General features: G+C 41.1%; 1 protein-coding gene across 5 annotated transcripts; it reads right to left on the bottom strand.

Moving 5' to 3' along the window:
* Window positions 1-445: 445 nt before the first annotated feature.
* On the bottom strand, window positions 446-21,774 carry LOC135550030 (splicing factor, proline- and glutamine-rich-like). Of its 5 annotated transcripts, none has more exons than XM_064980466.1 (12): window positions 20,832-21,774; window positions 20,016-20,204; window positions 19,592-19,893; window positions 19,385-19,480; window positions 17,319-17,515; window positions 17,146-17,230; window positions 16,949-17,075; window positions 16,819-16,861; window positions 16,517-16,611; window positions 1,702-1,753; window positions 684-762; window positions 446-555 (listed from the first exon to the last, which is right to left on the bottom strand). In XM_064980466.1, the coding sequence occupies exons 1-10, from the start codon at window positions 21,630-21,632 to the stop codon at window positions 1,727-1,729; spliced, it is 1,962 nt and encodes a 653-aa protein (XP_064836538.1). In that variant the 5' UTR covers window positions 21,633-21,774; the 3' UTR covers window positions 446-555; window positions 684-762; window positions 1,702-1,726. The 5 variants fall into 5 exon arrangements, with proteins under 5 accessions (XP_064836538.1, XP_064836533.1, XP_064836535.1 ...); XM_064980461.1 differs by having other exon boundaries at window positions 1,702-11,927; window positions 20,832-21,773; XM_064980463.1 differs by having other exon boundaries at window positions 660-762; window positions 1,702-11,927; window positions 20,832-21,773.
* Window positions 21,775-25,594: the final 3,820 nt, after the last annotated feature.

The raw sequence follows: 25,594 nt of genomic DNA on the forward strand, positions 1-25,594 counted from the left end.
ATCAGAGGCTTCCCAGACAGGTGAGAATAAGCATTTTGAATGCTTTGATATACTGGTAGACGGGGATCACAAGGCCTCAGTCAGAACAAGCTAAACAGGTCAACCAAAATCTACTCATGGCAGATCTATAAACACACTTGGTGATGCATGTAAAACATGCACATGAGTTCAATCAGTTCTAGTCAATTGTTGAATAAGTAAATAAGAGGCAATACTTTTATTTTACACTTTAAATGGCATTGTAATTATGGTCATTTGACAAGCTTCACTAGGCACAATTTAGTACCAATTGTGTTAACTTACTATATTGCCTGGTAAATTCCAGTGGAATCAGTAGTGTAAAGTGCTACCAGTTCTATTAAAATGGCCAAAACATCCCTGTGGATAGTAGTCGTCTTTAGAGATGCACTTTAACAATTACAGATGTATTAAAAAAATACAAGTCTCAAAGTTGAACCTTTTATTACAATAGCTTGTAGAAAAAACAAAATAATCTCCCGTTGAACTTCTAGCTTCTCTGCTGGTTGGAGCCTGGTGCGGCATCAGAACTCTTCCCTTAAGGGAGAGAGAAAAGAAGAATGGAATCAGTCGCTACAAACTGTCATCCATTGGAAATGTGAATCAAGGAATAACAACGCAACCACACCATTTAGACTAACATGTTGAAGAACAGTTCAACCAACCCGCAGAACCATTTCCGTGCTTTAGGAGAGACCAGAAAGGCCCCTGCTCCAGTTTGTACAGACAGTCTCTTCAGTTAACCTGCAAAAAAAAAAAAAAAAAAAAGTACATAAGTCAACAACTTCCACTAATACCAAAGCAACATTGCCAAAAACAAAGATTTCCATTCGTTTAGTATAAAGTATGTAACCCCGTAAGGTTGATGTCCATGCCTCTCGGAAATCGAATTAACATAATACAAAAATCCTAATCAAAATGTGTCAGTTTAAGCTAGAGATTGGATGTGGTAGATTGAGACCCAACCACTTATGTCACACTTGCGCATCTGCAGTGGAAGGTGACAGAGCTAGAGCGGTGTTTGCCAGACAGACATCCTGAAAATCTGTATTCACAAAATCTGTCGCGTCCAAACGGTTTGGCCCTATAAACTATTATGAACCCTCTATGGAAAGATGACTCACAAACATAGAGAAAACCGTAGAACACGACGACCCCCACAAGAGTCTAGGGACTCGTGTGAAGTTGGTACAGCTGATCTACCAACTTCTGTCTGTAGCGTGCAAATAGTTTGGGCAATAGACTAATTTGACACTACTGTGGAAAAGGTGAAACTCAAGAACATGTTTGTTTTTGCACTAGGACGCCCACAGGCCTCAACTGGTTCCCCCGGTACCAGTTGAACAAAGTACATATGGAGACTTTAGTATCTCAGATATCGAACAGACTTCAGAACAAACTTCTCTTAGATGTGTATGGGCTAATAGCAGTATGGCTAAAAATACTTTCTAATAATTTAATACTTCAAGTCTTAAAATAGGTGAAAGATCCTTATGACCTTAAATTCCATATAGCTTAGTAGACCCCCCCCCCCCAGCATAGCAAGGGCTTAGACTTATGGGTTAAGAGACAAAAGCTTCAAAAAGGTAGACAATGCCTCTGCAACACTACATCAATTCAGACTAGTATTTGCCCTTTGGTGCAATGACAGTCTTCCACCCAGCCACTTGGGAGGTAGCTTACCATATGTTAGACCAGGAGCAGCTCATCAGCCTCCTACAATCACACGAGGCCCCTGCAGTGAGAGAGAAACAATGAGTTCGAAGCTAGGAACTTGGGAAAGACATTCTTATACAAATAGCTGTGGAATTGAGTGCTAAACTACATGGATGTAGAGGATGTTTATGGGAATTTTAAAATTACAAAAACTATAGTACAGGCATGCACTAGATTTAATTGACTGACATACAGTAAAATGTGAAAGTAAAGAACTTGTGCCAAAAAGACATACATAAAAAAAATAGAACAAACCCAATAATAATACGGGTGCATTTCAACAAGTACTAAGTACTAAGTAATATATATATCTCCTAGGTCACTTTATAGCTAATGTTTTTTGTAACTTCTGTGGTAACAGGCAAATGCGTAAGAGCCATAACACCAAATCATGCAAATACGTGAGAACTGGAAACGGTTACAAAGCAAGGTAAGCTTGACTTGGTTGACACTGGAAAAGTATTGTTATAGCAAATCCCCAAAACGTCAGGACCTACGAAGACGCTTTCACCTTATACCTCATGATGGGTATTTGCGACGTCGGTCTTGCAGAGTGAGTTTGGAAAGGGCATAGCCCTTCCAGTAGCAGCCCTAAGGCCCTGGAGGGTAGTTCTGGCATCACACTCTGAAGGGGATACGGAGAAGCAGACTGACCACTCAAAGAGGAGACCTCCGAGGGTAAATGGATCACAGTGCAGACAGACACACGACAGCCCTGGGGCTGATTTCACTGCTCATGGTAGTTCTCTACACAAGACGCTTAGTCCAAGATTACCAACACTAAGTTTGCTGCATGAGACACCGTTTACATACAAGCTGCTACATCAAGGTTGGCACAGTCCTTGTGAACTGTACAGAAGAACCCTTTACAATTGATTGGCTGGCTGGCCACTGGCTTGAGAATGTCACTATAATAAGGACAATTAATGATACTTTAATGCATGAAATGCACAAGGGGGGGAAACAGGCTGCCATTTCGACAGTACCACAGATCATTTCAAAACACAGGAGAGAGAAAGAGAACGTGCCTTTATGGCAGCTGCCACACTAAAGTGAAGTGCTCTTTATGCTTATCTAGGTTGTGAATGACGCAGATAGACCCAAACCCAGTATCTTGACTGTCCACCCCGCCCAAGAACAGACCAGTGGATCAACACATTCTAGTTGAGCTTAGCAATACTCCAAAGTTACATTCTGCATAAGTTAGGTTGTTCCCTAAATCAGCAAGGTGATTATTATTGCCATTACTACCTCACAGTAAATAAATTAAAGCTGGGTCTAACAAAAGTCACATTAAACTAAAACCTTCCTAATTTACCTAGGGGAACAAATGAAAGTAAGATCCCACGAGTAATGAGCCGTAAAACCATGAAAATTGGAGACTGCCGGTCAAGCATGTCCAAAACAAAAACGGGCTACTGGTATGTGACAAAACAGCATTTATGCCTATGACAAAAACCTCAAATATTAGTACAATTCACTGCTCTAGTATTTCTACATTGAGAATGCTGTGGACATGTCCGAATACCCATACTTGCGTTCTAAATAGGCTGAGTATGCAAAAAAAAATAAAAAATAGTGGGAAAGAAAACAATCTCGCATGACTCATTCTCAGTGTGAGAAAAAAGAACGTTATAACATGTAATTTTTTTGTAAATAGTATGGTTTATATGCCAGAATGTTAAACTAATTTTGACTCTTCATTTAGTAGAATTCGATGCACTTTCCCACACTTCAATGGAACAGGTGGACTGCGATAGATATAGGCTCTCTTCAAGTAGTCAAACAAAACTAACCCACTTCATTCGGACGACGTCGAATAGCGAATCTTCTGTGGCGGTGTTCAAATGTAGGCTAAGTAGTTTGTTCACCTTAAAATGATAGTGTTGCACCGTAGGATAAATCTTTGAAACCTAAAGTTGGTATGTTCTCATGAAAGTGTGTTGTGTTCTTACTAAATACTAAACCATCTTTTGATTATTGAATGTGTCGGCACCAGGGACTCGGGATGTGTCGATGTCATGTATAATTATTATATATATTTTTTAATTCAGTCCTGTTTTTAACATAATATTTAAACATTTATGATCAAGCTGTTGCAGTCCTCGTTCCCAATGAAGTGCTTTAGTGTATTTTGTTGCTGACCAGCGGTGTCAGAAGGTGGCCCAAAAATTGCCAAAGACTGCTGCCACCCAAGACCGACCTCACTGAAACTGTCCGGCAAACGGTACCAAAGCATCGGCTCTCAGACCAACAGGCTCAGACAGCTTCATAAGACCCCTAAATAGTCAATGGTACCCAAACTATCTGCACTGACCCTACAGTCACTAGACACATACACCCGAGTTTCCCAAACACCAAGGGGTGCACAGTTTGGTTTTTGCCCTAGCATTACACAGCTGATTGAAATAGTCAACTAATCCTCAAGCTTTGATAATTTAATAAATAAAATAAAAATTAAATTCAGCTGTGTAGTGTTGGGGCACGTTTGTTTGTTTTTTCTCCCCCCTTGGGGTCTTAAGGACAGAGTTGTGGAAACACCAAGATTATTTTATTTAGTCGCCCAGTAGCAAAAAGTTAACGCCTACTCATTCCAGGGGGTTTCCTTTGACTATTGTCTACATTGTAGAATAGTGAAGACCTCAAAACTATTAAACATATGGAATCATTTAGTAACCAGTGTTAAATCAAAATAAGATTCCTCAAAGTATCCACCCTTTGCCAAATGTGCAAAGCTGTCAAGGCATTCTCTCAACCAGTTCACAGGTGTGCCTTGAATTTCTTTAAATTCTTAATGTGTTTGAGCAAATCTTGTGTTGTGACAAGGCAGGGGTGGTCTACAGAAGATATCCCTATTTGGTAAAAGACCAAATCCATATTATGGCAACAGCTCAAATAAGCACAGAGAAACGACAGTCCATCATTACCTTAACCTCTTGAAACTAGGGGGCACTTATTATTATTTTTATTATTTTGTCAGATTGGAATAGAAAACCCTCTAAAGTTTACAAAACGGTCAAAATATTGTCTGTGAGTATAACAGAACTGATATTGCAGGCGAAACCCTGAGGAAAATCCAAATCAGGAAGTGCCTCTTATTTTGAAACCGTTATGTTCCTATGCATCCCTTTTGGCCATTGAAAGGGATATCAACCAGATTCCTTTTTTCTACGCATTCCCTAAGGTATCTACAGCCTTTAGACGTAGTTTCACGCCTTTGTTGAAGAATGAGCGCAAATGACTACATTGCGTAAGTGGTCAGCTGATGGCTGAGTGATTCTACTGTAAAGCCAATTGTCCCGGGTTGATATATTATCGAATAGATAGTTGAAAAACACCTTGAGGATTGATTATATAAACAAACATTTGCCATGTTTGTCGATATTATGGATATAATTTGGAATTTTTCAGCGTTGTCGTGACCGCTATTTCCGGTGGATTTCTCAACATAACGTAACCAACAAACGGAGGCATTTTGGGTATAAAAATAATCTTTATGGAACAAAAGGAACATTTGCTGTCTAACCGGGAGTCTCGTCAGTGAAAACATCCGAAGATCAAAGGTAAAAGGTAAATTTGATTGCTTTTCTGATTTGTGACCAAGCTTCCTGCAGCTAGCTGGACATAATGCTATGTATCGATAAACTTACGCTTCTCTTGCTTTGGCTGTAAAGCATAATTTAAAAATCTGAGATGACAGGGTGATTAACAAAAGGCTAAATTGTTTCTAGATATCTTGTCATGAATATGAATATTTTCTAGTAATATTTTTGGACAGTTGCGCTATGCTAATTAGTGTAGTTGATGACAATTCTCCCAGATCTGGGATGGGTAGTTCCAAGATTAAGACAAGGTCAGTCAGTACGGAAAATTAAAAACTTTGAAAGTTTAAGTGCAGTTGCAAAAACCATCAAGCTCTATAATAAAACTGGCTCTCATGAGGACAGCCACAGGAAAGACCCAGAGTTACCTCTGCTGCAGAGGATATGTTCATTAGAGTTACCAGCCTCAGAAAATAGCATGCTCTGATCTAGTGGAAACAATTAAAATCAGATAAGCATATTCTATCAGTGCTCGACTTGGACTGAAATAGGTTCCGGCAGTTTATTTTTAGGTGCAGGAACTCTACAATACCCTCTGAGCTATTATTCTATAAAAGAGGAACAGGAACTTAAGCAGTAGAACATTTGAGGTGCCGGTACTCGGCTCCAGTGAGCTCCTGCCCAAGTCAAGCACGGCTTCTTATCTCTTGCGCAAATAGCCTTCAGCCGTGTCTGTCCCGAGCTCACTGGCACAGGAAACTGAGGGCCCAGATTATTTGGCACAATGTTGCAACATTCACTAGTGCAAGTCTCTGGGCCTGACCCAAGTTAAGTTGATACAATGTTTCAAGTTCATTGCAGACAGGCCCATGCATAGCCAATGTGCTTTATAGGATTTAAAATATATACTCCACCTGCAAGTTGCAATGTTTTTGTTGGCTTTACGTAGACTAGTTTCACATAGTTGGCAATGGAAGTTCCTTTTCAGTTTGTCTCATTTACATAGAATGTTGAGTAGACCATGACAATGATTTGGAAATATGAAGAGATTATTATTAATGAAACTGTTACAGGAAAATATGCACATGAAAACCATAACTGGCACACAGATCGGTAGAAATATATAGGCATTCCACATAAGAAAAAAAAAGGTGGCTAACTCAGCGTAGCCCATCACTAGCAACTTCAGGAGAGTAAGGGCAGAATCTGCAAAAGCCAGCAGGAGAATTGTTACGGTCTTTTTCTTCTGGTTGTCTATATACGGAAGAACGTAAAAACATGTATTTTATTAAAAGGTCAAAAGAAGACGACTCAGTCAACCAATAATTATTTTTTTTAAGTAGGGGACAGCCCTAATTAAGAGAAATATATTGAATTGGAAACTATCCATTATCAGGCTGGTTAATTCAATGCCTGTCTGTTGAATTAGGAAAAACAATCACCCACACTTGGCCCCGCCCCACCTACTCAGGAGCCGCATGCATCACGGTATGTGACTATGAGTAAAGTATGTAGTACGCTAATATGGGTATTCAGACAGTCTAAAATCTGATAATACTGACTTGTTAGAAGTTCTTCTGAGTTTTGCCTTAATATTGAAATGGACAGGGAAAATATCACTAGCCAGTGTTGCATTGCAGACTCCTAAAACAAGCCAGTCCATGTAGAGCATGCGTCAAGTAAAAAAATAAAAAAAAGTCAACAGGATGATTCTCATTTCCCCAGACAAACCCCAACCCCCCAGAACAAATGTCAAGCTCTGAATATTGTTTGTTTACATCAACACTATCTCTATTGCAAATAACTAGTTCGACTTGAGTCAGAGTCCTGTGCTCAAGTACTACGATACACCTTACTTGCAACATTTTGGCCTCGATCTAAAATGCAGGCTACTGTACCAAGGTTTGCAATATAGGCAAAGTAAATGCTGTTGTAATACTAGGGAGACACTGGACAAAAGACAAGCTTCACAAATCACTCCTATTACTTAATGAAATAGGATGTCATAAATAGGATAACAAAGCGCCGCCCACCAACGATTTCTTGTGACTACCAATCGGTTACGAGTCCCTTCTATAGTGCCAAGGAAGCCATGAACTCAATGTCAAAATCCTAATGCCAGCTAAATCCAACACCACCCCCCCAATACGTTTGTGAGAACTTTGCACTTGGTTTCAAAAGGTCATTACAGCTTGAAAGAGAAGGATCTGCAAAAAGAGTTGTGTTGACTACACTGGCCTACAGTAGTTGCGGGTATACACAATCATACACTATTCATTGTTGAGCCAGTGACACAGCCATCCATATACAGCTCGTTTCATAGAGACCAACTTTGGTCAAAAATGAAAGGGAAAATATCAGATACTGCACAGGCTAAAAAAAAACAACATTGCCACAAGTTCACATACAGGAGGGAGGAACAAGTACTGCACTGTGATTCCATTTTTCAGAAGTGTGATGCCAGAACCCCTGTATCGTCACATTACGTGAGAGGAAGGTAGATCAGTTAAGTTTGGCATTTAAACAAATCATAAAACAGGAACACTTACCTTCTCAGTGGCTCTGTAAGCATACCTCTCGCTGCACACAAGTCCAGGCTCTACTGTCCACTGACTTCTGCAGAACTACTGATCCTCAACGTAACCAACTGCCGGAGCCTCTACTGTGGAATGGGGCAGGCTGGCTGTTGGACTTTATTGCACAGCTACTGCACCCCCATGCACTCAAGACACTTGAAAAAGACAAGCCTCTCGCTCCTTATAGGTACGCAGGTCTCCTGAGTCTGCTGAAGGGTGACGGGGAATAAGGGGAAGTTCTACCAAAGACTTCCATCGGTTATACAAGGTCTTTGATACAAAACTATCAGAGTGGAGTACTTCTATAATCCATACAAAGCCAGGACAACACTATTCTAAAAATATATATACACTGAACAAAAATATAAAAACGCAACATGTAAAGTGTTGGTCCCATGAGCTAAAATAAAAAATCCACACGCACAAAAGGCACATCAAATTTTGTGCACCAATTTGGTTACATCCCTGTTAATGAGCATTCCTCCATTGCCAAAAAATCCATCCACAAGGTATACCATATCAAGTAGCTGATTAAACAGCATGATCATTCCACAGGTGCATCTTGTACTGGGGACGATAAAGGGCCAATAAAATACGCGGTTGTCACGCCAGCCCAGGACCTCCACATCCAGCTTCTTCACCTGCGGGATCAGAGACCAGCCACCTGGACAGCTCATGAAACTGACGGGTATGTCTAATAAAGCCCCTTTGCAGGGAAAAACTAACTATGCTTGGCCTGGCTCCCAAATGGGTTGGCCTATGCCCTCCCATGGCTTTGCCCCTGCCCAATCATGTGAAATCCATAGATTAGGGCCTAATGGATTTATTTCTGTTGTCCAAATTTCTTATGTGAACTGCAATTCAGTAAAATCTTTGAAATTGTTGCATGTTGAGTTTATATTTTTGTTCAGCATATATATAAAAAACTAAGGGGTGGTCTACATCCCCACTACAGGTGCATATAAACAAAGCTAGCAACATTTTAATCATTAGTTTGTCCCCTGATCTGTGATTCCATCTGCAAATGTAAGAGTATGATACTATGGCTGTGTTTAGGCAGGCAGCTAAATTCTGATTATTTTCTCACTATTTGTTCTTTGGACAAATCAGACCAGCTCTGAAAAGATCTGATGTTAAAATACCATTTAGTGGGACAAATAACAGAATTGGCCTGCCTGTAAACACAGCCCAAGAAGCTAAAATAAAGCAACCCCTGGTAATTCTTTGTTAACATCAGATCTCCACAGATCAAGTCTAAAATCCATTTAAAATGAAGTCAGATCATTCTCAGTATATTTCTACTACTGGGCCTATATCCAACTGAGTTGCTTGTAGGCCTACATTAGTATGCAAGTTGACCAACTTGGTGAGTAGTCCAGCAAGAGCTGACCGAGTACACCTAGAAACATACACCCTAACAAGCAGTGCCAGATCCAACCATTGGTCTTGTTATTCAGCCATTCAGGCAAACTGGATCCCATTATTTCCCAAATCACCTAGATTCATTGGCAATAACACCCAGTAAGAATATTAGATGGGGTGTCTGTTCCAATCAGTTGTTAAAATCAAAACTATTTCACCGACTGGTACCCTGTTACAATACTGAATACCGACTTGAACCTTAACTGCCAACTCTTCACTAAGGCAAGACTGTCTTCATCAGGTTGGTCTGTTTAAGACAAGTCATAGGAATAAACTGTATTAAGTGCTACTCAGTTAGGCCTATGATTTCTTGGTTTAGAAAGGTCTCCTTACACACGGCAACCTTTAATAAGGTGGCCAAACCTGTCAAAGAAGAAATGTACAGAAAACAGAAACATTTAATGGTTTACATTACTTTTGTCAAGGTACTCAGATATTTGAGTAGACAACGGGTTAGATAAACTGAATGTTTAGTCATTTGATTAACATGCTCCACAACCATGATCAATCTTTTTGCTGTAATTCTTGAGTTCAAAATTTTGCCGAAATTGTAAGAGCCTATTGAGTTCAACTACATAGTGAATGGTGCTACTTCCATACCGATGTAAAAAAAAAAGAAATTAAATTTTTTTTAAAAAGGGTGAGAATTTCTTTTCAGTAAAGAAATGATCCTACACAGAAAATGTTACATTCATCTTTTTGGTAAAAAAATATTTTATTTTAATTGCTGAGATATCTACCCTTTGGTGTGTCACCTTTAGTCTCAGTTGGAAAATAGATTTAGAGGTGTAATCAAATACTTTTTTTAAAAAAGAAGAAAATTAGTTGCAAAGGGCTGGCACTTTCATAACGCATCTTCATAAATGCGTGAAAGATATCTGCCCTAATACTAGGGGAAGTTTGAGCCCATTATTGAATTCCCCAGAGTCAGGTGAACTTCTGGCTACCATTGGTCTATGCATCCAGATTGAAGAAAGAGGTAGTTTAGCAAGACTATGCTAAATAGCTTAGCACAAAGATGGGAAGTTCAGGTAACACCCAAGACGCCTGGTCTTTGCGCTAAGCTAGCACAAACGCTAGCATTGGCTCGCAAAACTACCCCATTAACTCTTCCATGATGGTTTCAGACTTAGTTGTCTAATCTGCATGTGAAAATTCAAAGTGACAGTGGTACTCGCTGGAATTAATCAGTTCACACCACTCTTGGTTTATCAACAGCGCTTAGGCTAGGAGAGCTACTAAAGAAATCCAGGGAAAGAGCCATAAATAAAAAGGAGGCTGAAAAGTTTTACGTTAGCATTGAGGGCAAAACCACACGCTACCGGTCCCTCTCAGTTTCCCGTAATAACATGACCATTTGACTAATGACTTGCACATGTTAGACAGTGGCTGGAACTAGAATTTAGGTTAAGATTTGTAGATCCTTTTCATACATTCTCTTGTATGATACATTCATTGGAATGTAACAGATTACATAATGCAATGTCAAGAGACTTATGAATGAGGTGCTGCTTTTAAAAAGATTAGCGATGGTCAAGGTGGACCTTCGACCTTGGTTCAATATGTAGCCAACTTCGGAAGTCCAACATAACTCCTTTATCAACGCCAAAGAAACAGCAGTTGTCAAAGACCATATCACTTCAATTAGGGCTAGACAAAGTCATAAGTTTAAAACAATTGTTAATGAAGGTTGAAAAACTGAACCGAAACTGTCATTTTAGCAGACTTTCCATGGGCATTACTAAATCCAGATTTTTAAAAAATATATTGTTTTATTATAAACAAAACACTACTAGAAGCATTAATCGCGTTTGACACCAGGACTGCTTATTTCGGTTGTCAACATTGGGCCCCACAAGTACAATTTCTACTTGGCCCAACTGTGCTCTAAAATGTCAACTTTCTGGCTTTAGCAATACTTTCTCAGTATGCATATTTGTTCAATTTCATTCACATGGGAACATGGTGATGAATAACATTAAAAAGTCACCCTCGGGCATTCCAAAATACTAAATCCAGGATAAGCTAGGCAATATATTGGTCAATAATTGACCCACTTAAAAGATGGCGGCTAGAGCAAAAGGCTTGAAAACGCCTGTCGGGCTTATTTAGGGTAACTCGAAATTGGGCTAAAATAAACTTTAAGAGGGTTTGGAGAGAACCAACTGAAGTCTTTATTGTAAAGTTACATGTGTTTACTTCAAATCTTAAATGGCACAAAACACAGCCATTGAAAGGTGAGAAAAGTTGACATTTATCACCATTTACGACACGAGTCACAGAGCATGATACAACTGGAAAGAAAGTTATACATAGGTGAGATAGCGCTATGATCACTGAGGGTGACCAATGTATTAATTTCACACTACTCCAAATACAAAATCAAAAAAAAGAAAAAACCTAACTTGCCATAAAAATGAATGAGTCTTCAGGCTAAAATGCAAGAACACTTTCAACTTAAATACAACAATTATGACTCAATGTGAAGATGTTCAGAGAATCTACACAAAAACGCTGCTATGAATGACACTGAACAGATTTAAAAGCGGGGCTTCTTGGCAGGCCCATCAAACTCCTCACGGACCCTGCCAAACCCTTGGTTGTTAGGACCCAGTCCCCCCCGGCCTCCCTGAGGGAAGTTTCGCTCATTTCGCTATAGGGATTAACAACCATACCAAGGAGCCAGATTGGAGGGGTGAGGGGAGGCCAGTGCGGTGCACACAGTTCAAGTCCATATTGAGGGGAGGGGGTAGAGAGAGTTGGTTTTGTTTGAGAGCCATGACAAAATAAACAGCAGGAGACATGTCCAAGGGAAACGTTCGTTGAAATAGTTCCAATACGCAGATCCACAGGTGCCACAGGTAACATACAGAGAAGGAAGAAAGGGTAATGTTTTCGTTAGTTAGGTCCTACCACAGTCTGCTGTGCATGCCAAAGGCTGGGCTACATCATTCACTACTGGCATCATGGAGCATTTTGGGGAAAACTGCCGGTTTGCTATGGCCCAACGGTTACATTTAATGCCAAAAACCTACAGGTAGGCCAGACAAATGCACTTCAGCGCTACAATTCCACCTTCTTAAAATTCTTTGTGTAGAACTATATCAGGCCTATTTAACAATATAGCTGTAAATCTGTTGCTCGCGCTGCCTCTATTGCTTAAAACACACTAGTAGGATATCACTGCACGACTACAGTATTGCTGACCTTCCAAATGGCAATAAAATAAAAATGGGAAAAATATGATTTTAATCAATGAGCCCACAAAGTCCTTCCCATTTGTTAAACTTGAAGCTTTCATGGCCTTTGTAAAACACTGGACCGAGGGGGGGTAAATTTCACATTAAACTACAAGTGTAAGCGAGTCTACACGCTCGCCAATAGGCTAGAACTAATTAAAGTAGATGTTCATTAGCCTAATCCTAACATGTTACTTGCAGGGTCTACGCTTTACAGAGTGCCATTTCACCAACCGAACCTACAATTTAATAAGCATCACATATTTGGAAATATGCCAGTAGTTGACGCAAAATAGGTCCATATTGGTTAAGACTCAAAACTGAAGGTTCACAGCAGTTGTGGCAAATCCAGATTATCTACTGAAGCTCCTGGACAAAAAGACCATGTCCCATTTTGCATACACACAAATTGCCACCCTGCTCCTGTACAATTCCGGTGGCAAAATACAATATTTTTTTTCAAAGGTGAAATTTCCCATTTGAAGTAAATCTCAATGTTTGATGCAAATTGAATGTTTTAGGGTCCTTAAAACTTTGATCTGGCTTGATTGAGAAACTCACCCCAGCCACGATTCACTTCCTCATTGTTCGTTGTGCAGCATCAGAGCATACCAAAAGCATGTCCTTTTTAGAAACAGACACGCTGTCAATATAGTAACGTAGGTCTTTAGATGTTGTACACATAACGTTGTGAATGCAGTTTGGAATGTCATGTTCCATTTATTTGACTCAAGCAATTTCTTCTACCAGCTGTGTTGCGCAGTCTGTGTCCATGTACTATAGGGACAGGCTCAGCATGCAAAGCTGCGTGAGGTAAACCGCGCGACTCAACCAAAATGGATCGCGAAGTTAGGGGAAACAAATTGTGTACAACATTAAAGACATACATAACTATACTAAATGGATGTGTTTGGGTGCTTTTGTTCATGTCTTTGGCGTGCCCTGATACAATTCCTCAGCGCTCCTTGTGTCGTATCGCGGCTGGGGTAAATTTCTCAAAATAAGCCACATCACATTGGGTGTCTGGACTAGAGGTCGACCAATTCTGATTGTTCAACGCCGACACCGATTGAAGGACCAAAAACGTTACCGATTAAAATCGGCCGACTAATTCTTTCTTCCAATCATGACAAGAACAATACTGAATGAACAAAGAACATTTGTTTTTAAACTTAATATAAATAAAATCTATTTAGCCTCAAATAATGAAATATGTTCCGTTTGGTTTAAATAATGCAAAAACAGTGTTGGAGAAGTACACGTGCAATGCTCAGAACACGAGAACATAGGAAAGCTGGTGGTTCAATATTCCCAGTTAAGTTATGACTCGTCAACTATCTCTCTCTATACCATTAGTATTTCATAGATTTTTGACTATTGGATGTTCTTATAGGCACTTTAGTACTGCCAGCCTAATCTCGGGAGTTGATAGGCTTGAAGTCAAACAGCGCTGTGCTTTCAAGCATGGCTAAGAACTGCTGGCAAACGCAGTAGTGTGCTGTTTGAATGGATGCTTACAAGCCTGCTGCTGCCTACCACTGCTCAGTCAGACTGCTCTATCAAATTATAGACTTAATTATAATACAACATAGAAATACAAGCCTTTGGACATTAATATGGTAAAATCCGGAAACTATAATTTAGAAAACGTCTATTATTTCGGAACCGTTACGTATTTTATCGAACAGGTGGCACTGAAATATTGCTATCACATTGCACGGCCCTCAATGTTATGTCCTAATTATGTAGAATTCTGACAAATTAGTTCAGTTTGCAACGAGCCTGGCGGCCCAAACTGTTGCGTTCAGTGCAAGCAGTCAGGGTATATGCAAGAGATGTGACAATTTCCGTAGTTAATATTGCCGGCAAACATTAATTTATTTTAACTAAATACGCAGGTTTAAAAATAAACACTTGTGTATTGATCTTAAGGCATTGATGCTCATGGTTAGGTACATTTGTGCAACAATTGTGCTTTTTTGCAAATGCGCTTTTGTTAAATCACACATTTGGAGAAGTTGAAGTAGGCTGTGATTCAATGATAAATTAACAGGTACCTCATTGATTACATGCAACACAGGACAAGCTAGTTAAACTAGTAATATCAACCGTGTGTAGTTAAATAGTGATTATGTGAAGATTGTTTTTTTACAGGATAAGTTTAATGCTAGCTAGCAACTTACCTGGCTCCTTGCAGCCACAAGGTCCTTTTGGCGCTGCACTCACGTAACAGGTGGTCAGCCTGCCACGCAGTTTCCTTGTGGAATACAATGTATTCAGCGCCCAAAAAGACCGCTTACCCGATTGTTATGAAAACTTTTTAAAAAATCGGCCCTAATTGAGCGGCCATGTCAATAAATCAGTTGACCTCTGGACCCCTCTAGAACATTTCAGTTTTACATCAAAGATAGAGATTTACTTCAGATATAGGAATGATGTATTTTAAGGTGTCCTAAACATTTGTTGACCTTTTACCCGTCATATTCAGAATACTTTGGTTTGACACTTCACACTTTAAAATGCCTAAACTCTAAAAATGAATGTTCACCTACAAGTATGTTGATCTAGGCACATGGTGTAAAAACTGTATTAATCGTTGATTCCACTTGGACACAATATGTCTAACAAAAGCAGGCTTAGTTAAGGTAGGCTTAGCCATAGCCATTTTCTTCAAACAAATAAATGCTTGGCCAGTTAGTAACTTATCCACTAGCCATCTCCCCTTCAGAGCAATCTTACCTTCCCCATGCGATCCCTGCACTATAAAAAAGGTGGGTTCATTTTGCATTGCTTGCACCGAAGAACAGAAAAACTGACACGTGGAGATATCAGTAAGACATGTTGTCGAACTGCACAATCCAGTATCGAAAAGCAACATCTGCTCACCTATTGCAAAAGCAGCCGACCTGTTGTGCCGTTTTTCCTGACAGATTGTTTTGCCACCCTTGAGTCAAAGCGGCCGTGCGCCATTACACGAATTGATAGATCCTTGACAGTATAAAAACTTAACTTATACAAAACGCAAGCTGTATCACTTTTAAAACGGACTTAACAGCTTTGCGTCAGAACATTTAAGGAAGTTACCAGATATTTAACCGGTCAACTTATCAATTGCATTTAGCCTATAGCATAAAAAAGGACATTAATACACCTGCCTGCCATAGGCCTAATGCGGATGCCTTCATCACATTCTGGGCTTTAGAGGGCTTCACCCACAGGGTACAAATAGCACACGTTTCCAAGCAGTCAATGCAGTGCCTGTCATCCTCAGTTCTTCATATTCTGTTAATGCAAGTTGCACTAAGGAGCTTACCCATTAGCTCAATGGTATGTCAAGAGACATTTGCTTCATAATGCAACCTGTACTAAAACCCCTCATTTGAATTGCTTGGTGGTGGCTGGGGAAACATTACAACAACTAGGTAGTCAATCCATGCCACAATAGAACATTGCAGGAAGTTCACTTTTCACACTGAGGCCCCTAAAAATATTTCCAGGTTACACCAAGACAGCATCTGTACCATTTCATGTGATAGTTCAATGAGAGTATGGGGAAAGTACTAAATCCACAAATTGCCACAAAAAAATGCTGCCGGGTGACATCTTTCCACTTGCCAAGAAAGTGCCTGTCTGGCTCACACAAGACAGGGCTTGCAACTGGTCCATTACACGAAGTAGGAGCTTTGAGAAAGCACTGGAACACAATTCACCGGGTTTAGTACAGGTTGATTTTTTTCAGCTGAAATACAGGCTGTAAGAGTAGAGGAACTGAGGGAACATGCTGTTGCTGAAAACAGCCGTTGAGCACAAATTTAATCTCAACATGGCAGAGATGCCGCAGAAGATGCAAACAAGCTTCATTTCTTCCACACGCTTCCAAACTTGGCCGACCGGAGCAAAACCCATCTACTTCACTCTCCCTGATGACAACTACAGCAACCAGTGGAAAAACCCACACTCAACCGGGCCCTATTAGTGTTGGAATCCATTTGGAATACATTACCATTTCGTTGGGCATCATGGCTCCCCCAGTGCTGGGTCCCCCCATGCCTTGGTGTCCCATGGGGAACTTCTGGTTGGGTGAGCCAAATTGATTGTCTAGTAGGGACAACAGGACTAAACGTCATACATTAAAATGAGAGTCAGGGCAGCTTAAGGGGCAATGTCGTCATATGCTTTTATAAAAGCAGTCAAACTAGGTACTCTTGTTTCAAAACACATTTCTGGGTCAAGCTGAAAATCAAGATATGGGTTGCAGGAACTCAAATTACAATTCATGAAAACAAATCGTTATAAGATACTCACCAGCCATGCCCATGGCGCCACCCTGAGTCATTCTCATATCCCTCTGAAATCAAGACAGTAAGAAGACGCAGCTCAGTTGCAAATGTCAAAGTCTGAATGGTTGTATGATAACCCGAGCAGAGTAACTTACATTGTCCATGAAGTTGCCACTCCTGTAGGCCTCCTCACGCTTGCGGCGCATTTGCTCCTCAATCTCCCTCTGGCGAAGCATCTCTTCCTCGCGTATGCGACGCTCCTCCTCCTGTCTGTTATGCACACTGCCAAGTTTAAGTAACATTCTAATGAATAAATTGTGGAACAAACAGTAACTCAAACCAGTTTCAATACCTGAGCTGCATCTCTTTTCTCTTCTGCATCTCTGCACTGTGCATCTCTTCCATGCGCCGTAGTTCCTCCTCCCGCCTCAGCAGATCTAAACAGAGTGCAAGAACATACATGTAAGACAATGCTAAAAGCTTTTCTATTTTGAAAAGTGGTCGTTTGCCCCAAGCTAAACTTGCCTTGGCGGATCATGTTGGCCTGGTGCACATGGAACGCATCGTCCATCTCTCCCTCCAGTTTCTCGCGGGCTTCGCGAATGTTCTTCTCCACCTGCTGACGCTGCTGCTTCTCCATGTCATCCAGAGACTTCCAGCGCTTAGAGTATTCAAACTCAAATGTGCCAGGACGGGCAAACCTGGGCGGTTCCTCCCGCTCCCTGCAGCCACAAGTTGTTAGAATAGAAAGTTGTAACCAAGACGTGCATAGAGGGGTACTCAACATGGGTAATCATTTTATCAGAAAATCAACTGGAATGGATTTTTAACCTCTTGAGTGTGGGGGCAGTATTTTGATGTTTGGATGAAAAACGTACCCATATTAAACTGCCTGTTTCGCAGGCCCAGAATCTAGAATATGCATATAATTGTCAGATTGGGATAGAAACCCCTCTAAAGTTTCCAAAACTGTCAAAAATATTGTCTGTGAGTATAATAGAACTGACATTGCAGGCGAAAACCTTAGGAAAATCAAACCCGGAAGTGGCCTCTATTTTGAAAGCGCCATGTTCCATAGCCTGCCTTCACTCCATTTAAAGGGATATCAACCAGATTCCTTTCCCTATGGCTTCCCCATGGTGTGAACAGTCTTTAGACAGTTTCAGGCTTTTATTTTGAAAAATCACATCCATTTTCTCGCTCGACTATTGAAGCTACATTCCCGGTTGAATTATTATCGATTATATATTGTAAAAACAACCCAGGATTGATTATAAAAAAACGTAACTGGGAGTCCCGTGCGTGCAAACATCCGAAGATCAAAGGTAAGCAATTTAAATTATTGCTTTTCTGACTTTCGTGACCAATCTACTTGGCTGCTAGCTGTTTGTAATATTTTGTCGACTGAGAGAGATGTCCTTTAATAAACGCTTGGTATGCTTTCGCCGAAAAGCTTTATTGAAATCTGACACGCCAGCTGGATTTACAAGCTAAGCTGTGTTTTGCTATAATGCACTTGTGATTTCATGAAAACAAATATTTTTAGTAATTTAATTTGAATTTGGTGCTCTGCAATCCAGCGGTGGTTGACGAAAATGATCCCGCTAACGGGATCATCTACCAACCCAACATCCGGTAAGCACTTGAGCTCAACGAGTCCCATCGAATGCGAATGCCCGTTTGGACTTATAATCCTTCTTAAACATTGTGTTTGAGCTACAGAGTTGTGGGTTGTGGCACTGGCTTTGTCTATTTCTGCACCCGTAGATAGCAACCATGTGTGTGATTAACGGGGGCTGAGCTAGAGCTGTGTTGGTGAGAAATGGGCAGATCTCTAAGGGGTCCGTTTTTTTTATAACCCCTTTTTTTGTGATATCCAAGTGGCAGTAGTTAGTCTTGTCTCATCGCTGCAACTCCCGTAAGGGAGAAGCGAAGGTCGAGAGCCACGCGTCCTCCAAAATACAACCAACTGCTCCTTGACACAATGCACATCCAACCCGGAAGCCAATGTGTTGGAGGAAACACTGTACACCTGGCGACCTGGTCAGCATGCATTTCGCCCGGCCCGCAACACCCGGGAGGCTGGGTCCAGATTTTTAATACAAACTATTAAAAGCTGAGAATCACGAACACGTTTTGCTCTACGGTTCATACAAATTAATTTGTGGTGGGCTTTTGCTCTGGCTGTGCTTATTTTTATTGACATGTGTCAATAAAACTCAGGAATGCAACAGTTTGCGTCTAAATGTTTTTTAAATGTTGTTTTCTACTTGAAGCACTTGTCCTGAAAAGAAAATGGTATTACACTTCATTGTTAGGGCAAATATGGACATGCAGAGACATGTAAAGCAGATTGCTGGAATCTCAGTAATGATAGGGCTTGCAGCGCAGTTTGCATGAAAAGATCCGCCCTGGCAGCACCTGGCTACAATAGCTATATTTCCAATTCTCACCTCCACTCAAAATGAGCATAACATCAAAAGGTATACTGTGGTTGTGGTAATAAGAAAACAAAATCTGCACACATATCAAGCACAAAATCCCATATGCTATTGAATTAAAGCCATTTAGTTATATGAAGTGAGGGTTACTTATGATAGTTGTGGTTCTTCTGTGCCAGTTTCTCTGGTAGACCATCCTCATCATCATATTGTTCAAGAGGCTCAACGACAATTGGGCGAGGTGACCTAAGACATTAAGAGTATCAATTACAGTGTAACAGCATGAGCCATTAGGAGAAAGCTTCATGTGCATTTCAAGTTCTATTTAAAGTTGCCAAATAGATGTATTCAACTTACGTGGTGAGCAAGAAGACGCCATCGTTGCAACGATCCAGGGCCTTTCGTGCAGCAGGCTTAGAGGCAAATTCAACAATGCCCTTGCCAGTGGAGCGCCCGCGATCATCTACAATTACCACAGCTCTCTCTACCACTCCAAACTGGGAGAAGGCCTCCTCCAGTAGCTCATTGGAAACAAAAGGTGACAAGTTCTTCACAGACAGTGCAGCAGAGTGAGTGGCGAAGCGCACCCGAAGAGGTCTGCCTTTCATGGGCACATCATCCAGTTCAGCTTTAGCTATCTCAGCCAATGCACGGGATTCCTGGAATGGTAGAAATGCTTTTAAACTGTAACTAGGGGGGCACTAAACACCAAAAATTACTTTGTGGTAGAGCCAACTACCAAAACGACAATGGTTTTGCAACCACAGTGTGGTGCACTTACCAGGCGTATGAAGCCAAAGCCTTTGTTTTTGTTGATGAAAATCTCACTGGGCTCGCCATACTTCGCAAACAGCTTCTTGAATGTGTCATCTGAGATATCATTGGGAAGGTTGCCAATGAAAAGGCGGCATCGCTGGGTGTATGTCTTCTCGCCAGGTCTGCGCAGCGATGACAACGTCGCTCTCAACTCCTAGACAGAGACAACGTTCAGTTTCAAATACTATAATGTCAATGATAGTGTTACTTGAAATTAACCTTAATCGTAATAAACAAAACCAAGATGTAAAAGTAGTTGGGATAAGATTAACTATTTGGATTGTATGAAATTATCATGGGGACAAAGGATCCAGTTAGTACTAGCTAGCTAGGGTATATGCATGTTACTCAACCAGTTTACACCCCCCACAGTTGAAGAAAAAGGCCCAACTTTTAGTTTACGTCTTCTCAGTGGCTTCTTCCATGCGCTTGTTAACCGCGTCGTGTGGATGCATATACATAAAATCAGCTTTCAGTAACGTTGTCGAAATGTACCTGTGGTTTAATTATTATTATTTTTAAATTTTTACACCGTCGTCGCTAGATTCACACAAAATGGCCGACGTGTCTCCCATGTAACAGTTAGCCACCTAGCTTAATTAGCTAACGCAATGGCTAACTACGCAACGTGTTTCGTTTTGAACGGAAAGCTTTGCAGGCTCAATTGTTCCACTTGTATTTAACATAACACAGCTACATAGCTAACATTAGCTAAAAGACAGTAGTTAGTTAACATACTAATTACGGAATGTTAGTTAGTTTGACTGACGTCCTTACTAACCTTGGGGTGCTGGGCTTCCTCGGCCTCCATTTGAGTATTCTGAGTTTGAGGTTCAGGTTTTTTGTTCAAGGGTGCAGATTTATGCCCATTTCCATTGGCGTTGCCTGGTCCTACCCTTTGCTGGTTCCTATTCATTTGGTTTGGTGGGGGAGATGAAAGTGCTGGTTTCTTCATTTGGTTTGGTGGGGGAGATGCGATTGTGGGGACAGGCTTCGGAGGAACAGGCTTCGGAGGTGGGGACAGCATTTTTGGTTGACCTGCCGGCGCTGCTGCTGCTGCTGCGGCTGGTGCTGGTGTAGCTGCGACTTTCGGGGGTGCTGCTGCGGCTTTTGGAGGTGCTGTTGCGGCTTTCGGAGGTGCTGTTGCGGCTTTCGGGGGTGCTGTTGCAACAGCCGGAGGTGCGGCCGCCGGTGCTGCAGCCGCTGGAGTTGTTGCTGTGGGCGCCGGAGGTGCTGCTACGGTCGCCGGAGGTGCTGCTGCGGCCGCGGCCTGCTGTTGCTGTACGGGGCCCTTCATGGTTAGCGCAGGGCCAGGAGTAGGTGGTGGCCGAATCGGTTGAGCGCCGGGCTGGGAAATAGTAGGTGGCAGAGGCTTCTGAGGGGTCATCTGACGTATCTGGTTAGGTGGTTTTCCAAAGTTACCGGGATGAGGCCCTCTTTGAAAGGGGTGTTGGTTTTGTCTGAAATTATTCAGGTTACCCATTCCACCTCGCATCGGACCACCAGGCCCAGCTCCCCGGCGTTGAAATCCAGCTCCACGGTTATTTCCTCTAACGTTAATGTTAAATCTGTCCCGAGACATTTCAACGTTGTTAGATCACTGGATAAAATATGTAATATATCGTTAAGCGTAAACAAAGCGTTGAAGTATGTAGCTAACTAACTGCTTTTGTTCCGAACAGCTCTCCTTCTTTTCTAAAATGGCGATTCAAAAACGTCGTCGTAGTGATTTTGAAAGGAATCCCACTTGCGCCTGCGTATCTCCGCCCAGATATATCTACATACCGGGCGTCTCCATCTGATGTGATATTTTTTGGGGGGAAACAAGCCTGTTTCTTTATATATATATATATATATATAATACTATTTTTGATGGAAATCATAATAGGTTCACGGTCCATGTAACGATTATCAGTCTAATAATCTAATACACTTGTTCAAATGGAATAATATAATATTCGTATGAATTTCTCAAGTTCTCAATTGTCTGATCCACTCATTTCTCATTTTTCTGCACTGTAAAATTTAGATTTCTATATAGTTTTTCACATGTATCAAATGCCCTTTATTTGTTTGAAAATTAAAGTTGAAATATTGGTGTGGCTTTGAAAACTGGGTGATTTCTAGTATGTGGCTCAAGTGGAAGCTACCACTTCAGTGCAGGGGGATTAGCCTATAAATAATGTGGTAAATTAATGTTGTCCTTGGAGGCTAAGTCACACACACACCAGATATCCCAAAAGCAATGTTATACCAGTCTAACTGAATGGCATTAACTATTTTGGTACGGTCACTGCGAAGACATGAGCTGTGTTTGAATACCCATACTAACATACTGTATACTATGAGGATTCTGTGTTATGCAATATAGCCCGTTACCATATATGTGATTGAATATTATCTGCTGTTGGCTTGTGTGGATGTATGTGTTATGCAACATAGCTGACTTGAGACATTGTTAACAGTTTCAGGGCCATGGGCCTTTCTCATGATGGAAAAATACAGAATAACATGAAGACAGGAACTGTGCAATGAGTTGGGGGGGCACATTCAGAACGTAGTGTTGCGAGAACAAACAGTCTTTTGTTAGATAACAGTAGCCAGGTGCCTGATAACGGTATATTCTACACAGCTACAACGACTGACCGCTGAAGCGCTTAGGGGGCTGGGACCAGCTTCTGCGCCAAGAAACAACGATAGGCTGGGTGAGTCTAAACCACGCCCAGGCTCTACTCTGACAGGCCGGCTTGGAAGCAGGAACTACCTCTGTCAGAGTATATTTATAATATCTTTGTCAGGAACAAGTCAGTTCTCTGTTTTGCCCTGCGAGGTGGGACAGAGAGCCCGTATATACGAAAATTGCATTTACCACTTATTGCTTAGCTAATAAAAAATACATAGTAGACAATCGGTGACTCAATGTCATATTTATCCTGATACCAGATTCTAATTGACACAACTCTAACAATACTACATACTTAATGAGTATATACTACATACTATATACTATTAGTGCATTTTAGCATACTGTAAAGGAACAGTATCCTTTCAGTTGAGCGTACAAGCTCTTCATCTGTCTACCAGAAGTTGATGCTGTTGCTATGCAACCTCTTGCTAGCTAGTTAGCGTAACAAATTACTAGTTAGACATTTTACGACATTTATTTTAGACATTCAATCTGGTGTGCCAGAGTGAGCTCGTAAATTCAGAGCGTTGTCAGATTGTCCATTTGTAAATTCAGAGCACACTCTGGACTCTCAGCCCGAGGAGTAGGGTTGATTTTAGCGTTCTGACCTTAGCTTGGGTGCTTGACTGCCATTGTAACGTTGGCTAGCCTCTTCCAGACACAAACTAGACCACTCTGACCATTTTACTCGCCCTAGCAGAGCTGGTTAGGCTGTTTTCATGTTATCCAGAGCGTTGGTGATTGTAACTGTGCTGATGGCAACAATTTAAGGATGCTTTTTTGCGACGTTTAATGACACTGGCCATATTCAACACACTCAGACGAGAGTGATATGAAATCGGAGTATATAGCCAGAGCGAATTTACGAAAGCACCTAAATGTCCATTAAGAACGCAGAACGACTATACCATTCCAACATAGCGTGTAAGATAACTTATTTGAAAAGTCATTACTTTTTTACATTGCTCAACATTTTCTTAACATTTGTCATAATTAGTTTGTATCTGCTCTCGTTGTACTTCGGCTGCATATTTGCCGCCATTTTCTTCAAATCTGGAAACGATGTGAAGCCACGTACATTTCCTGAAGAATTGTATTATGGGCCCTAAAGTAATTAAATAGTGTCCTGTGCGTGCGTGTATACTTCATATTTTTGCGAATTTAGTATGACATCTGGGAACTTTTGGCATGCTAACTATATCCATACAATTTGATTTTTTATATATATTTTTTATTTCACCTTTATTTAACCAGGTAGGCCAGTTGAGAACAAGTTCTCATTTACAACTGCGACCTGGCCAAGATAAAGCAAAGCAGTGTAACAAAAACATCAACAGAGTTACACATAAACAAATGTACAGTCAATAACACAATAGAAACATCTATGTACAGTGTGTGCAAATTTAGAAGAGTAGAGAGGTAGGCAATAAATAGGCCATAGAGCCAAAATAATTACAATTTAGATTTAACACTGGAGTGATAGATGTGCAGATGATGATGTGCAAGTAGAGATACTGGGGTGCAAAAGAGCAAGAGGGTAAGTAATAATATGGGGATGTGATATGGCAGATTTCCTCCTCTTCGTCTGAAGAGGAGTAAGGATCGGACCAAGATATGGCGTGATAAGTGTTCATGACAAATTTAATTTTAAAATGCACTGAACACTATGAGACACAAAACAATAAATGTGACCATTAACCAAACCGAAACAATACAGTGTGGCGACAAACACACACACGGAAACAAACACCCACAAACCAACAGTGAAACCCAGGCTACCTAAATCAGGGACAACGATAAACTACTGCCTCTGATTGAGAACCATATAAGGCCAAACACAGAAATAGAAAAAACAGAAACACAAACATAGACTGTCCACCCCAACTCGCGCCCTGAGCATACTAAATAAAGACAAAACAAAGGATATAAAGGTCAGAACGTGACAGGATGAGATAGTTGGGGGTGCTATTTACAGATAGGCTGAGTAGAGGTACAGTGATCAGTAAGCTGCTCTGACAGCTGATGCTTAATGTTAGAGAAGGACATATAAGACTCCAGGTTCAGTGCTTTTTGCAATTCATTCCAGTCATTGGCAGAAGAGAACTGGAAGGAGAGGCGGCCAAAGGAAGTGTTGGCTTTGGGGATGACCAGTGAAATATACCTGCTGGAGCGGGTGCTATGGGTGGGTGTTGTTATGGTGACCAGTGAGCTAAGATAAGGCGGGGCTTTACCTAGCAAAGACTTATAGATGTCCTGGAGCCAGTGGGTTTGGTGAAGAATATGTAGTGAGGGCCAGCCAACGACAGCATACAGGTCGCAGTGGTGGGTAGTATATGGGGCTTTGGTGACAAAATGGATGGCACTGTGATAGACAACATCCTGTTTGCTAAATAGAGTGTTGAAGGCTATTTTGTAAACAACATCGCCAAAGTCAAGGATGGGTAGGATAGTCAGTTTTACAAGGGTATGTCTGGCAGCATGAGTGAAGTAGGCTTTGCTGCAAAATAGGAAGCCAATTCTAGATTTAATTTTGGATTGGAAATGCTTGATGTGAGTCTGGATGGAGAGTTTACAGTCTAACCAGACACCTAGGTATTTGTAGTTGTCCACATATTCTAGGTCAGAACCGTTCAGAGTAGTGATGCTAGTCGGGCGGGGGGGGTGCGGGCAGCAATTGGTTGAAGAGCATGCACTTAGTTTTAATAGCATTTAAGCGAAGTTGGAGGCCATGGAAGGAGTGTTATATGGTGTTAAAGCTTGTTTGGAGGTTTGTTAGCACAGTGTCCAAAGAAGGGTCAGATGTATACAGAATAATGTCGTCTGCGTAGAGGTGGATCAGAGAATCACCAGCAGCAAGA

Source organism: Oncorhynchus masou, chromosome 12, assembly GCF_036934945.1.
Source record: "Oncorhynchus masou masou isolate Uvic2021 chromosome 12, UVic_Omas_1.1, whole genome shotgun sequence".
Taxonomy (NCBI): domain Eukaryota; kingdom Metazoa; phylum Chordata; class Actinopteri; order Salmoniformes; family Salmonidae; genus Oncorhynchus; species Oncorhynchus masou.

Excerpts from the sequence above, each read along its gene's own strand:
- LOC135550030 (XM_064980461.1), bottom strand. The coding sequence starts at position 21,632 with ATGTCTCGGGACAGATTTAACATTAACGTTAGAGGAAATAACCGTGGA. Across the intron at positions 20,205-20,831 it reads AGGAAGCCCAGCACCCCAAG|GAGTTGAGAGCGACGTTGTC; the intron begins GTTAGTAAGGAC and ends GTCTCTGTCTAG. Across the intron at positions 11,928-16,516 it reads CCATGATGCCCAACGAAATG|CGAAATGAGCGAAACTTCCC; the intron begins GTAATGTATTCC and ends TAATCCCTATAG.